At 42.0% G+C, this 16,055-nt stretch overlaps 1 protein-coding gene across 5 annotated transcripts in view; it reads right to left on the reverse strand.

The window, feature by feature from the left end:
* Positions 1–16,055, reverse strand: part of ninl (ninein-like) — a 120,767-nt gene that overhangs the window by 27,896 nt on the left and 76,816 nt on the right. For all 5 annotated transcript variants that reach the window (XM_080200139.1, XM_080200141.1, XM_080200140.1 and 2 more), the window contains exons 14-16: positions 6,896–7,046; positions 1,669–1,790; positions 476–1,002 (exon numbers count right to left, since the gene is read on the reverse strand). In XM_080200139.1, the coding sequence (XP_080056265.1) occupies positions 476–1,002; positions 1,669–1,790; positions 6,896–7,046 (800 nt within the window). The remainder of the gene's footprint in view (positions 1–475; positions 1,003–1,668; positions 1,791–6,895; positions 7,047–16,055) is intronic.

Raw genomic sequence — 16,055 nt, forward strand, 5'->3', positions numbered from 1 at the left:
TCATTATCTTATACATCTCTATAAGATCCCCCCTCATCCTTCTAAGCTCCAACGAGTACAGACCCAGTCTATTCAGCCTCTCTTCATAGTCCAACCCCTCATCTCCGGTATCAGCCTAGTGAACCACCTCTGCACTCCCTCCAAGGCCAAAATATCCTTGCGCAAATATCCAAAATATCCTTCTGTTGTTATCTGCTCCGATATTGCTGTTAGGTTGGGAGTTTCAGGATTTTGACCCAGCGATGATTAGTTTAGGTGATTAGATTAAGATACATCAAGTGGGAACTGAGGGTGGAGGTGAGGGTGTTCCCAAGCATCTTGTTCTTCAAGGTTTGGGAGATGCTGACTCAGACATGAGAATTTTACCAATTGAATTACAGCTGACAGCTACCCAGATATATTAAACCCCAGTTTTCATTTCCACCCAATAATGTGCCGGTAACTGTTGTAAACAGCAATGTTAGGCACTACCTACCTCAGTTGCTGCAGCTCCTTCTGATGTTGGAGTTTCAGCTCTTTCTCCATTTGAAGCTTCTCCTTTGTTAACTGTTGCTCCAATTCAGACTTGTCCTTGACAAAGGCCTGCTGCTGTTCTGTCCTCTCCCACTCAAACTTCTTTTCTAATTCCTGCATTTGTAATGCTAACTTGGGTTTAGCCCATGCTTCGAACATTTTAGTCAACTCTCCATCCTTCTTAAACTCCTCCATTTTGTATTTCAAGTTCTCTGACTGCTCTTTCCTCAGCTCTTCTTGCAGGCTCACCTTCACTGCTTCATGTTCCTTTAGCAGAATGGCGATTGCCTCTTCCTGTCTTGCTTCTGCTTGTTGCTGTTGAACACGAAGCTCACGCACTACACCCTGCAGTCTCTCCATTTCCTGCTCCCCGGTCATCCGTTGATCCTCCAGTTCACTGATCTCAACCTTAAAGCTTTGCTCAACATACTTCCTCTCTTTCTCAAAGTTCTTCTTCATCAGTTCAATTTGTCTCTCATAATAATTTACCTGCAAAATAAGAGCGACATTATTCAACCTTGTACTTCAGCAGTGCTGCACTTTTAAACACAAAGAATAAGTGTAATTCACTAAGCAATGTGGCAGAATTAGACTAAAGTAATGAACACCCAAGTATTTCAGTTTTTCTGCTAGCTCTGAGGTACCTTCTCATCCTGCCGGTCAATGGGTGGAGCAAGCCAATAAGATTGCGAGACAGATGAAAAATTGGCAAGATCATGGAGCCCAATGACAGAGGGGTGGAGGCAGTGACAGATCCCTCTGTTCTGTGTTGTACGGATCAGAGAGATCTGTGCATGAGCGATTGCGCAATTTGCTGTGAGTTAACGGCTTTCGGTGAGTTTAGGCCCAGTCCCCTCCCCTGCTCATGGGAAACAGATCTTGTTTCATTTTTTGCTCAATGTGGTAAGGTTGGATTTTTAACTACCCAAAAAATTGGCACAACTCACTCCCGTTTTCATGTCCGTTCATCACTTTGAATTTGTTTTGGTAAGATTGCTCCAAGTACCCAAGCTGTGCGTTAAGTTTGAGGTTTTTTTTTCTGCATTCTCAGTGATTATAAAAAAATCCCCTGGAACTTGTCATGTGGTTCAGGATAATGCACAACAACCTTACGAGAGAGAGGAAGTAATAAATAAAAACATTAAAGTCTCTTGCCTTTGTTTCTAATTGTATTTTAAGGTCTTGCACTTCCTGAAGATGCTGCTTTCTGCATTGCTCCATTGCTATCTCTGCTTTGATGCTCATCTGAGCACATTCACCTTCTGGGGAAACCTTATCTATTCAAAAAAAAATTAATCAAGTTCAGTGGTTTGCGAATAAAGCACTGGAGTTCATTTCTAGAGGAATCAAATCAACAAGCAGAGAAATAATGTTCAATTTTTATAGAACTTTGGTCAGACTGAACTTAAGGCATAATTTCAAATATTAAAGAACACTGCTTATGATTTTTCTATTTGCTAGTTGTATTTGGAAAGAATTCATTCCTCAGTGAATAGAAACTTCTAAAAATAACTTTGGAAAATATTTTTAAAATTTAACTAAAATTCTTTCATTTTATATATTAATAGATGTGCTATGATTCCACATAGTTGCCTCAGTGACGGCAGTCTCATCTCGTCACTCAGAAGTGATAATAATAAAGCGATTCTGAAATCTTGAAGTAACATAATGAAAGCAATGGTAACACATCATCAATTCACCATCAAGTTAATAAGCCTGGAGAACAGCGGTGAAGTTCTATTGCTCAGTGTAAATAAACTACTGTTTTGACTTAAGAAATCATCAATATACCTTCCTAACATCATTGTTCCATGATATCATGATCACACTGCCTTGACTCTGAAAATATAACCCATTCCTCGGGGGTTCAAATTTCACTCCAGAAACATAATAATAATCACACATAATTTGTAATACCACACTCCAGTACAACAATGGAAAGCATTGCTCTATCAAAGGTCCCTTCTTTCTGATAAGAAGCTAAACTAGGGCCCTGGCTACCTCCTTAGGAGGACATAAAAACAGAATGGTTTGCATGGAATAAGGCCATTCAGCCCATCATGTTTTTGCTTCCTCTCTGCAAGAGAAACTCAGGTAGTCTCACTCGCCTTTCTCCTGCAGCCCTGTAGATGTTTCCTCTTCAGTTAATTATCCAACTCTCTTTTGAGAACCAAGATTGAATGTGCCTCCACCACATTCTTAGGCAGTGCATTCCAGACTTTAACCACTTTCTGTGTGAAAATATTTATCCTCATCTCACCTTCAGTTCTTTGGCATTCAGTTTAAATCAACGTCCTCTTGTTCTCAACCCTTCCGCCAATGCAAAAGGTGCAAAGGGACTATTTCTGAGTTATTTTTTGAGAGTTATTCGGGAGGCACATCAGAAGTTCATCCCAAGGAGGATGAAACATGCCAAGGGGAGGACGAGACAACCATGGCTGACAAGGGGAGTCAAGGACAGCATAAAAGAACATAAGAAAGAGGAGCAGGAGTAGGCCATCTAGCCCCTCGAGCCTGCCCCGCCATTCAATAAGATCATGGCTGATCTGTCGTGGCTCAGTTCCACATTCCTGCCCTCTCCCCATAACCCTTAATCCCCTTGCCTATCAAAAACCTATCAACCCGCGTCTTAAAAATATTGAGCGAGGTAGCCTCCACCACTTCAACGGGCAGAGAATTCCAGAGATTCACCACCCTTTAAGTGAAGAAGTTCCTCCTCAACTCCGTTCTAAACCGCACCCCCCTTTATCCTGAGGCTGTGCCCTCTAGTCCTACTGTCCTTTCTGAGCAGGAAGAGCCTCTCCACCTCTATCCTATCCATCCCATTCAACATCTTATACATCTCAATGAGATCTCCCCTCATTCTTCTAAACTCTAACGAGTACAAGCCTAGTTTAATCAACCTCTCCTCATAGTTCAACCCCCTCAACTCCAGAATCAGCCTAGTAAACCTCCTCTGCACTCCCTCCAAGGCCAAAATATCCTCACGTAAGTGCGGTGACCAAAACTGCACACAGTACTCCAGCTGCGGCCTCACCAGTGCCCCATACAGCTGCAGCAAGACCTCCCTACTTTTATATTCAATCCCCCTCGCTATGAAGGACAGCATCCCATTCGCCTTCCTGACCACCTGCTACACCTGCAGGCTGGGTTTTTGCGACTCATGCACAAGGACCCCGAGGTTCCTTTGCACCGTCGCATGCTGCAGTTTTTCACCACGTAAGTAATAGTCCTTCCTACCATTATTCCTACCAAAGTGGACAACCTCACATTTGCCAACATTAAATTCCATTTGCCAGTTCCTGGCCCATTCGCCCAGCCTATCTAGATCCCTCTGCAGACTCTCCACACCCTCCGCACAATTTGCCGTTCCACCAATCTTGGTGTCATCAGCAAATTTCGACACCACACACTCGGTTCCCTCCTCCAGATCATCTATATAAATGGTGAATAGCTGAGGCCCCAGCACCGACCCCTGGGGCACTCCACTGGTCACCAACCACCAATCCGAATAGCACCCATTGACCCCCACTCTCTGCCTCCTATTTGACAGCTAATCCCCTATCCACACTAACACCCTACCCCCAACTCCATGCCCCCTGACCTTCTGCAATAACCTCTTGTGAGGCACCTTGTCAAACACCTTCTGAAAATCAAGAAAGACCACATCCAACGGCTCTCCTCTATCCACCGCCCTAGACACATCCTCATAGAACTCCAACAAATTCATCAGACATGACTTCCCCTTAACGAAACCGTGCTGCGTCTGCTCTACCAAACAATTCTCCTCAAGATGCCTCGCTATTTTCTCCTTGATCACGGATTCTAACATTTTTCCTACAACAGACGTTAAACTAACCGGCCTATAATTCCCCGCCTTTTGCCTGCCACCCTTCTTAAACAACGGCGTAACATTAGCCGTTTTCCAATCTTCCGGCACTTCCCCGGAATCCAGCGACGTTTGGAAAATAATCACCAAGGCATCCACTATCACCTGCGCCATTTCCTTCAGAACCCTTGGATGCATTCCATCCGGTCCTGGGGACTTGTCCACAATCAGTCCCTCCAGTCTGTCGAGCACCACCTCTCTAGTAACAATAATGTCATTCAGGCCCTCCACTCCTACCATCTTTCCATCGCTAACACCCGGCAAATTACTCACGTCCTCCTCCATGAAGACCGAAATAAAAAAGTTATTCGGGGCCTCAGCCATTTCCCCATCCCCTACCACTAAGTCCCCCCTCTCATCCTCTAAGGGTCCAACGTTCACCCTAGCCAGCCTCTTCCTTTTTATGTATTTATAAAAACTCTTGCTAAATCTGACAACATTTTGCAGCGAGGGTACCAGAGGACTGGAAAGTAGCTAATTTAACACTGCTTAAGAAGGAAGGGAGGCAGCAGATGGGAAATTATACACTGGTTAGCAAGACTTCAGTTGTTGGCAAGGTTTTAGAGTCCATTATTAAAGATGAGATCGCAGAGTACTTGGGAGTGCATGATAAAGTAGGACTGAGTAAGCACAGCTTTGTCAAGAGGAGGTCATGTCTGACAAATCTGTTAGAGTCCTTTGGAGGCGGTAACAAGGAAATTAGATAAAGGAGAGCCAGTGGATGTAATTTATTTAGATTTCCAGAAGGACTCTGACAGGGGCGCATAGGAGGCTGTTAAATAAGTTACGTGCCCGTGATGTTAAGGGCAAGATCTTGGCATGGATAGAAGATTGGCTGACTGGAAGAAGGCAGCGAGTAGGGATAAAAAGGTCTTTCTCAGGACGGAAGCTGGTGACTAGTGGTGTGCATCAGAGTCGGTCCTGGGACCACAACTTTCCACAATATACATTAACAATTTGGAGGAAGGAACTGAAGACACTGTTACTAAGTTTGCAGATGATACAAAGATATGTAGAGGGACAGGTAGTATTCTGCAGGAGGACTTGGACAGGTTGGCAGAGTAGGCAAAGAACTGGCAGATGGAATACAATGTGGAAAAGTGTGAGTTTACGCACTTTGGAAGGAGGAATGGAGGCATAAACTATTTTCTAAATGGGAAAATGCTTGGGAAATCAGAAACATAAAGGGACTTGGGAGTTATTGTTCAAGATTCTCTTAAGGTTAATGTGCAGGTTCAGTCAGCAGTTAGGAAGGCAAATGCAATGTTAGCATTCATGTCGAGTGGGTTAGAATACAACAGCAGGGATGTACTTTGGAGGCTATATAAGGCTCTGATCAGACCCCATTTGGAGTACTGTGAGCAGTTTTGGGCCCCACATCTAAGGCAGGATGTGCTGGCCTTGGAAAGGGTCCAGAGGAGGTTCACAAGAATGATCCCTGGAATGAAGAGCTTGCCATGAGAGGAATGGTTGATAACCCTGGGTCTGTACTCACTGGAGTTTAAAAGGATGAGGGGGGGATCTTATTGAAACTTACAGGATGTGAGACCTGGATAGAATGGACGTGGAGAGGATGTTTCCACTAGTAGGAAAAACTAGAAGCAGAGGGCACAACGTCAGGTTAAAGAGACGATCCTTTAAAACAGAGATGAGGAGGAATTTCTTCAGCCAGAGAGTGGAGAATCTGTGGAACTATTTACTGCAGAAGCCTAGGTCATTGAGTGTCTTTAAGACAGAGATAGATAGGTTCTTGATTAATAAGGGGCTCAAGAGTTAAGGGGAACAAACAGAATGGGGATGAGAAAAATATCAGTCATGATTGAATGGCGGAGCAGACCCGATGGGCTGAGTGGCCTAATTCTGCTCCTATGTCTTATAATCTTATTTCAAAGAAGAGCAGAAGTAGTTTTCCTCAGTATTCTGGCCAATATTTATCTGTCAATCAATTAGGAAATTTAATAGACGTGTTCAAAATTATTAGGAGTCTGGATGGAGCAGATTGAGAGAAACTATTCCTACTGGAAGGAAGGATGGAACTGAAGACGAGTTGCTCTTGCAGAAAGCTGGCATAGACACAATGGGCCGAATGGCATTCTGCGCTGTAACCATTCTATTGTTATTTAATCACTACAAACAAATTATTTGGTCATATCTTTCACTGCTGTTTGTGGGGCCTAGATGCCACATTTAAGCAGTGACTCCATTTCTTTGGCTGTACAGCAATTTAGGAGATCCTGAGGTATGGCAAGGCACTGTAGAAATCTAAGTTATCTCCTTACATCCTTTCCTTTCAAATAGTTATCCTCTGAACAACATAGATAACAAAGCACCACTCTGGGCTACGCATCTCCCAAATCCATTCTCAACCTGAATATTGACTCATAGGATTTTGTAATATCCACGTTATTCCCCTGTCCAATAACCTTAATGCAAAACTGTGGGGTGGGAGGAACAGCAGGGCTGAGGGATAACGGTGGATCTGCCATCACTTACCAGGAATAAACTCGTTCATGATGACTCTACCGTCACTGTCTATACAAACGGAATTCTTCTTGTTACCCACATTGCAACGTTTCCTGTGATGTAGCTGTGAGTGGAGCACTTGTACTTCAGATTGTAGCTCATCATTTCGGTCACGCAACTCCTGTGGGAATAAGCACAAAAATATTAGATAATGAAAGAGAAAGGGTCACAAAGTGACGCAGAATGAAGATGATTGGGTGATTCCTTGTCAATCACACCTGCTGTAAAATGACTGGGTTTGGTTTTTCACACGTAGTTTGTATTATGTAATTATTCTCCAAGCTGCATTTTGCTGGACAAGTGACTCTGTTATACTCAGGAGACTCAGTTTTCTATATTTTGGCTACAAGTTCAGAGATGTCTAGTTCCAACCACTCATTGACTCATGCAGTAGTGCTGATATTCAATACACCAAAAAATACTGTTGCCGTGAAATAGCTCCTTTTTTTGCATCAAATACACATGAAAACATCTGGGCCAAAAGTTTCTTCCATACTTGCATACAAATACACTTCAAAAAGTGCAAACGCATCAAATGGCCTTTCAAAAAAAGGGAGAATTCTGGGCATTGCTAAAGTATCAGGCAGAAACTTTTTTTTTATTCATTCTTGGAACACGGGCATCGCTGACTGACCACCATCTATTGCCCATCCCTAATTGTCCAAGGGTAGTTGAGAGTCAACCACATTGCTGCGGTTTTGGAGACACATAGGTCAGACCAGGTAAGGATGGCAGATTTCCTTCCTTAAAAGACATTAGTGAACGATATGGGTTTTTCCAGCAATTGTCAATGGTTTCATGGTCATCAGTAGATTCTTCATTCCAGATTTTTTTTTATTGAATTCAAATTCAACCATCTGCCATGAGTGGGGCAGGGTTTGAACTAGGTTCCAAAAACATGAGCCGAGTTTCTGGATTAAGAGTCTAGTGAAAATACCACTAGGCCATCACCAATAGCACCAAGTGTCCTTTCATTAAATTAGCAGACATCCATTAAATTCTCTTTTCAAAGAAATCTCTGACCACAAAGTGACCTGACACTGCATTGTTCAGGTTTGGGAAGGGAATCTCTCAATATCATCGCTAGATTTTCAAACACAGATGATAATTCACAATTAAAAGTCAAAAAATAGAGTTTTTTAAAAAAAACCTCACCACCTTTGTATAGATTTGTGGGGCAAGGTGCAAGTAAAATCAAAATCTGGGAAGCAATCCCGATGGTGGGTTTCTAATCATGCTATACCCAATGTGCATTAATGACATAATAAGTTTAAACTTTTAATTTGAAAACCCAAAGAAGAAACAGACTGTTTTGGATTTACCATTTCTTCAGAGCCAGATTGTTTACACTGACTTACACCAAATTAGGTTCGACTATATTTGAATGAGATTGAGCAGATATTTGGGTGCAAACTGGCACCGGTAATATGGGTGCAAATCAGGGTGACATGGTAGCACAGTGGTTAGCACTGCTGCTTCACAGCTCCAGGGACCTGGGTTTGCTTCCTGGCTTAGGTCACTGTCTGTGTGGAGTTTGCACATTCTCCTTGTCTCTGTGTGGGTTTCCTCCGGGTACTCCGGTTTCCTCCCACAGTCCAAAGATGTGTGGGTTAGGCTGATTGGCCATGCTAAAAAAATTTACCCTTTAGCGTCGTGAAATGCGTAGGTTAGAGAGATTAATGGGTAAATATGTAGGGATATGGGGGTAGGGCCTGGATGGGATTGTGGTCGGTGCAGACTCGATGGGCCAAATGGCCTCCTTCTGCACTGTAGGGTTTCTATGATTTCTATGTAATTTCTGGAGTCAGCCCACGGAGAAAAAATTCCAAGTTTTGATGAATACAATCACTTAAAATACTATTCCCCCTTTCCTTAAACACCGCACTCCTCCATCCTCTTCCTCCACCTCTAAAATGGGTGATTCCCAGTAAGACACAAATTCATATACAAGTTGACCCTCTATTATCTGAACTCGAGTATTCTCAGTGACTATTCATAAGTAAACGAGTATGAACAGGCAGTTTAGTGACAGCAAGTGCAAGCAAGTTATATCATATCCAAGTCCTCACCTCATTTCCCAGCAGGTATCATCATTAAAGAACTGAGATCACGAACTCTGGCTGAGTTTCCCTTTCCTTGATTTTTGAGATTATACTTGAAACCACAAACTCAATTCACATTCCTGTATTCTCAAAACGGACACTTTACTCTCAACTCAGAAGTCACCCAAATTATGTCCTAATTCAAATTTTGAGCAGCAAATTCCTGTCTTGAATACCTGATTGACTGAACTCACTGTCAATTTAGAACATTAAGGTTGGCCTGAATGTATTCTAGTAAAAATTAAGACAATTTAAGTATGGCTTTAGTTTACAGACTACAATTGCTTGTTACTCAAAGCTAAAACTCCTGTCATTGATATTCTAGTAGCAAGATTTCCTTACAAGACAGTTAAGGACAGAAAGGAGAAAAGATGTACATTTATATAGTGTTTTCCATATCTACTGGGCATATCAAAGCACCTTAAAGACACCAACATACTTTTGAAGTGTAGCCACTGTTGTAATGTAGGAAATACAGCAGTCACAAACAGCAATGTAATGAATATTGGTCAGGACATGAGAGGTAACAGAAATGTCTTTCAATATTGGGAAAAGCCATTGTTTTCAGTCCTGCTCCAAATTATATGATGTGAAGATACTGGCGTTGGACTGGAGTAAACACAGTAAGAAGTCTCACAATACCAGGTTAAAGTTCAACAGGTTTATTTGGTAGCAAAAGCCACTAGCTTTCAGAGTGCTGCTCCTTCGTCAGGTAAGTGGGAGTTCTGTTCACAAAAAGGGCAAATAAAGACACAAATTCAACTTACAAAATAATGGTTGGAATGCAAGTCTTTACAGGTAATCAAGTCTTAAAGATACAGACAATATGAGTGGAGCACACATTGAAGAGATGTGTATCGTCTCTAGCCAGGACAGTTAATGAGATTTTGCAAGGCCAGGCAAGTCATAGGCTTGCAAAATTTCACTAACTGTCCCGGCTGGACGACACACAACAATGCAGAATGTCCCAACTTGTTGGGACTCTGAATTGGCTTTAATTTGACTTGATTGGATTGGAATAAAGTTTAAAAATAACTGTCCTGGCTGGACGACACACAACAATGCAGAGTCGCTGAGCAGAGACCGATAGCCAAGTTCCGCACACATGAGGACGGCCTCAACCGGGGTCTTGGGTTCATGTCACACTATCTGTAATCTCCATGATTTACCTGGACTTGCAAAATCTCATTAATGGTCCCGGCTGGAGACAATACACATCTCTAACTTGTGCTTAACCCTCTCTTCACTCACATTGTCTGTACCTTTAACACTTGATTAGCTGTAAAGACTCGCATTCCAACTATTATTTTGTAAATTGAGTTTGTGTCTTTATATGCTCTGTTTGTGAACAGAACTCCCACTTATCTGACGAAGGAGCAGCACTCCGAAAGCTAGTGGCTTTTGCTACCAAATAAACCTATCGGACTTTAACCTGATGTTGTGAGACTTCTTACCAACCTATGTTCCTTCACTACCGAATCCATCCCTTTCATTGGCAACAGTCTGCAATCAAGTCAGTGTGTTTACAATGTCATATTTGATCCCAAGATAAGCTTTTGACCAAAATTTCATGCTATCACTAAGACTTCCTACTTCCACTTCCCTAAAACTACCTGACTTTGCCCATGTCTCAGCTCATGTGCTGCTGAGATTCTCATTCATACCTTCCTTACCTCAAACTCAACTGTTCCAACATGTTCCTGGCTGGTCTCCCACCACAAACTCTGCTGCCCGTGTCTCTGGGAAATGAATCTGACTCAATTTATTCCCCATCTCCATGCTCATTGGCCTACACTAGCTGCCAATCAAAAAGCATCTTGATTTCAGAATTCTTATCCTGTTTTCAAATTCTCTCTATGGCTCGCCCTTCCCTACCTCTGTAATTTCCTCCAGCCCTCCAACCATCTGAGAGATCTATGCTCCTCTAATTGCAGCCGCTTGTGCAGTCCCACTTCAAATTGCTCCACCATCAGTGCCCAGGCATTTGCTGCCTAGGCTCCAAGCTCTGGAATACCATCATTGCAATCATAACCCTGCTTTCCTCCTTTAAGACACTCCTTAAGTCTACCTCTTTGGCCAAGCTTTTGATCACATGACCTAATATTTCCTAATGGTGTTCAGTGTCATACTTTGTTTCTCCTGTAAAGCACTTTGGCATGTTAAATTATGTTAGAAGTATCATGTAAATGCAAGTTGATGCTAACTAAGCAATGGGACAACATTCTGATGGTTCAATTATTATGAATTTTGACAGAGAGAGACAGAGAGAGAGAGTTAGGTACCATCAGCTGATTAATGAAAGTTGACCCAATGGCAATGAAAGATATTGCCAAGAGACAACATGAAGACAAAAAGGAAGCCCTGGATACTTCTTATCTACAAGATTATGAGGGGCATAGATAGAGTGAATAGTCAGATGCTTTTTCCCAGGGTGGAAGAAACAATTACTAGGGGGCATAGGTTTAAGATGCAAGAGCAAGGTTTAAAGGAGCAAGTTGTTTTTTTACACAGAGGGTGGTGGGTGTCTGGGAAGGTAGTGGAAGCAGATATAATAGTGACTTTTAAAGGATGTCATGACAAATACAATGGGACAGGAGTAGAGGGATATGGTCCCTGGAAGGGTAGGGGGTTTTAGTTCAAACAGGCAGCATGGTAAGTGCAGGCTTGGAGGGCCAAAAACCCTGTTCGTGTGCCGTAATTTTCTTTCTTCTTTGTTCATATGTGAAGCTCCTGCGAAGGTTGGAAGCCAAAACCACTGCAGGAAATATACTGGCTACATTGGAACAGGTAGAAGGGACCAAGATAAAGCATTACCAAGGAGGTGAACTACAGAAGAGAGCTGATGGAAGATCAAGAAGTCAAAACAGAAGGGGAGGCAGAGGGAAACTAAGCAATTAATGATTTTTAAACTTTACAGTTCTGACATTTGGACTGGGCGAAAGCAGACTGAAGGAATTTGGAGATGCAGTAATTACATAAAATTGTACGACACAGGAGTAGGCTATTCAAGAAAAAAAACTGTTACCGTGTATATGTTTCACATGCATTCCTCTCATCTTACTTCATCAAATCCTATCATATTCTAATAATCCTATCTTCCTTATGTAATTATCCAGATTCCCCCTAAATGCATCAATGCTAATCACCTTATCCACTCCATGTGGTAGTAAGTTGCACATTCTCATTAGGAAATAACACTTTTCCTAAACATCTTATTGGATATACTACTGACTAGTTTATATTTAGGGCTGCTGGTTTTGGATCCCCACAAGTGGAAACACCCTCTCTAAAGTCACCCATCTTCTCTTTTCTAGAGAAAGGAGCTTTAGCCTATTCAGTCTTTCCTGATAGCTCTGTCCTTTCAGTTCTGATAGCATCCTTGCAAATCTTTTTTTCAAAAACAGTTTCTCCAGTGCTTCTATATCCCTGCTGTAATGTGAAGACCAGAACTATGTACTGTTGGGAGAGGTGGGTACAAAACTGAGTGACAACTTCACATTTCAGTATTTTAAAGAGGGGAAAACTGGAGGTTGGACAGTAGTTAACTTAGACACGACACAGTGACCAACAACTGAAAGGCACTACAATCAACTGGCAAATCCCTTGTTTTGAAATAAATGTTGGTGAGAATAGTAAAGTTGGCTGCATATAATTCATGCCTGCCAAATTTCATCACTGTGAAATTTGAGAGAGAGTAGGGCTTCCTGAAATACATTGTTGATGCGCCAAGTTGGAAAAGAAGAAAATATGAGAATTGATCTTATGCTCAGATTCAAGGCAACAGTGAGTTGGGGTGAAGATGATCACCTCAAATTGGCAAGTGTTTGACAGGTTACCCTCTTGTCTCTTCATCCATTTTTTGCAAATGGTGCTGGAAATATGAAGATTAGTAGCTAATTACATAAAACAAGTTCAAGAATATACTTTGAATGTTAAAATAGATCTGTACTTTTAAAAATATAGATTAAACCTCAATCATTAAAACATATTAATTTGATGCTCACCTTCACCCTCTAGTAATTCCAAAAGGAAGGCATTAGAGTAAAGAGAGAGACAGTGAACAAGGTAAGTACAGGTTTTTTTTCTGCTTTTATAAAGACTTCACATTTGTTGTGGGGTAGCATGAAGAACAATCTAATCCTTTGTCTGGATAAGAAATAAAAGAAATTTAAGGGTGAATGTCAACAATAAGAGATTTCTTTCCATTGACATCAGTATTTGCCTATAACTTTAAGCAGAATTATTAATGGTTACAAATAAAAACAACAAGAAAATAAATTGTGATAGGCTGAATGATTTTAAGATTTTATTTTAATTAAACATGTGGACAAATCAAACTGTCGAATCAGCCATCATCCAAATAGACCTCACCAACATCAGAACTCTCTTTGTGAAGCTTAACTTCCCCCACATAAGGAGTCACTACAGCAACTGTCAGACCCGAGTGCTTTTAATCCCAATCAACATTGTACCAGCAGTGAGAACAGTCATTTCATAATACTGTGTTGTACGATATTCAGTCAGTACCTATGAGGAAAAGGAATTAAAAAGCACAGGTTCCCAAAAGAAAACAGATGAAATGGGAAAGATTGAATTATGTATCTTGATGTGTAGAAATTTCAAATCACTATTAAACTTGCTTCAAAAACATATTTAATTCAACATCTTGCAAGTGTCCCAGAATTGAGAAAGAATCGCTTTACAGTTCTGCAGTTTTTACCTGTTCACATACATTATATAGAATTTTACTGAGCAAATACAGGTCATTTGACCATTGGTCTATAAATAGTGCATATGCTCTGCACATGTTTCCTCCTACCTTACTTTATCGATCTCTATCACCATATTTGCCAATTCCCCTCACATATCTATCTGGCATTTAGCAACTGCAAAAAGCTCATGAGCTTTTTGTCAGTAAGATTGTGGCTATTGGCTCAGCTGTCTTTGATACTTGCTGCTTTTTCCCAGGCCCACCAAGCCAAATTTTACCACAAGTCCCCTCTGCCCTAAACAACCCTAAACTTGCTTCTTTCTGTAATTTCTCTCCTACACATCCTTTCCTTCATGCTATCTTTGAGCTCTCCTGGTCCATAACACCCACCCTCCTGTTTCCTCAATCCTACTCCCATCAAATTGCTGACAATCAACCCTTCCTGGCCCCATGTTATCTGATATTTTTAACTGTTTCCTCTTCGCAGGTACTGTCTCCGTCCTTTTCAAACTAGTCATAGTCATTCCCCCCCCACCGCCTCATCAAAAGCTCCACCACTGATGCCCCCAATTTGATCCTGAGATGAACCTCCAGCCATATTCAGTGTTTCATCACCAAGATCACCTACCTCCATCTTAATGACATCACCTGTTTTCACCTCTTCCTCAGCTCATCAGCTACTGACACCCTCCTCCGTGTCTTGGTCATCTCTAGACTGGGCTATTCCAATACTCTCCCAGCCAAGCTCTCATTTTCCATACATTCAAAAATTCATCCAAAATTCCACTACCCACTAACACACAACTAGTCCATTCACCTCTCACCCTGTACTCACGAACTTACATTAGGTGTTGCCGATAGGGCACCAAAGTTTAAAATTCTCCTCTGTTTTCAAAATTCTGCACTCTTCCCCATCTCTGTAACTTGCTCCAGTCCTACGACCCACTATGATCTTTGCACTCTTCCAATTCTGGCCTCTTGCACAGCCCCCATTTTAATCACTCCACCACTGACAGCCGCACTTTCAGCAGCAGGAGCCCTAGACTCTAAATGTCACTGCAAGTCTCTCCCCATCCTTACCTCTCTCTCTCCTTTAAATTGTTCTTTAAAGTTTACGTTCTTGACCAAGCTTTTGTTTAACTGCTCTAACGTCACTGAGTGCCACATTTAGTTTCATAATGTCCAGTGTAACATCTTGGGGAAATTTACTGCATTAAGGCAACAATGTTTCCTGCAAGTCAAATCCAGTAAATATTGTGCAGGCCACTCACAGGTTGTTCCCTTTCGGGTACTGCATGTGCACAGTCACAGATGGAAACATAAAGGTACCTTGCATTAAACAGCCTATGCACAGCAATAAAAATTTACAGAGGGCATTTTAAAATAACATTATAGAATCCCTACAAGTATAGAAGGGAGCCATTCAGCCCTATCCCTGTAACCCCACTAATTCCCCCCCCCCCCAAAAACACATCTTGGTACACTAAGGGGCAAGTTAGTATGGCCAATCCATCTAACCTTCACATCTTTGGAGTATGGGAGGAAACTGGAGCACCCAGAGGAAACTCAGGCAGACGAGGGGAGAATATGCAAACTTCACACAATCAACCAAGGCTGGAATTGAACACAGGTCCCTGGTCCTATGAGGGAGCAGTGCTAACCACTGTGCACCATGCCACCCACTTAAACATCAATTGTTTTCTTTAAATGCTGGTGACCTCAACCACTCAGGGTGGTAGCAAGTTTTAGATTCTAGCCACTCATTTCATCCCTTTATTGCTCTAAAGCTGTCCTCCAGATGTCTGATGGATGATTGAAGGGTAAATGGGGTAGAAACTATTTTCTGTGGCAGGAGAGTCCAGCTTCAAACTAGAGACAGCTTGTCCAGAGATGATGTCAGGAAGTAGCTTTTCATGTCAGTGTTGAAACTCTCGCCGCCGCTTCCCTCCTCCTGTTTCTAGATACACAATCTAGCCTGTCATGTTCCAAACTGCCCATTAATTAAAAAAAACACTGAATTAAAGAAATCAGAATTAACTTGAAAAGCCAAAGAATAAACTGTCCAAGGGAGGGTCCTAGAAACATTACAGTGCAAAAGGAAGCCATTTAGCCCATTGGGTCTGCACCGACAACAATCCCACCCAGGCCCAAGCCCCATAATCCCATATATTTATCCCACTAATCCCTCTAACCTACACATCCTGGGACACTAAGGAACAATTTACATGGCCAATGCACCTAACCCACACATTTTTGGACTGAGGAAGGAAACCGGAGCACCTGGAGGAAATCCACACAGATACGGGGAGAACATGCA

This window comes from Carcharhinus amblyrhynchos, chromosome 12, assembly GCF_965287045.1.
Source record: "Carcharhinus amblyrhynchos chromosome 12, sCarAmb.v2.hapA, whole genome shotgun sequence".
NCBI classification, from domain to species: Eukaryota; Metazoa; Chordata; class Chondrichthyes; order Carcharhiniformes; family Carcharhinidae; genus Carcharhinus; species Carcharhinus amblyrhynchos.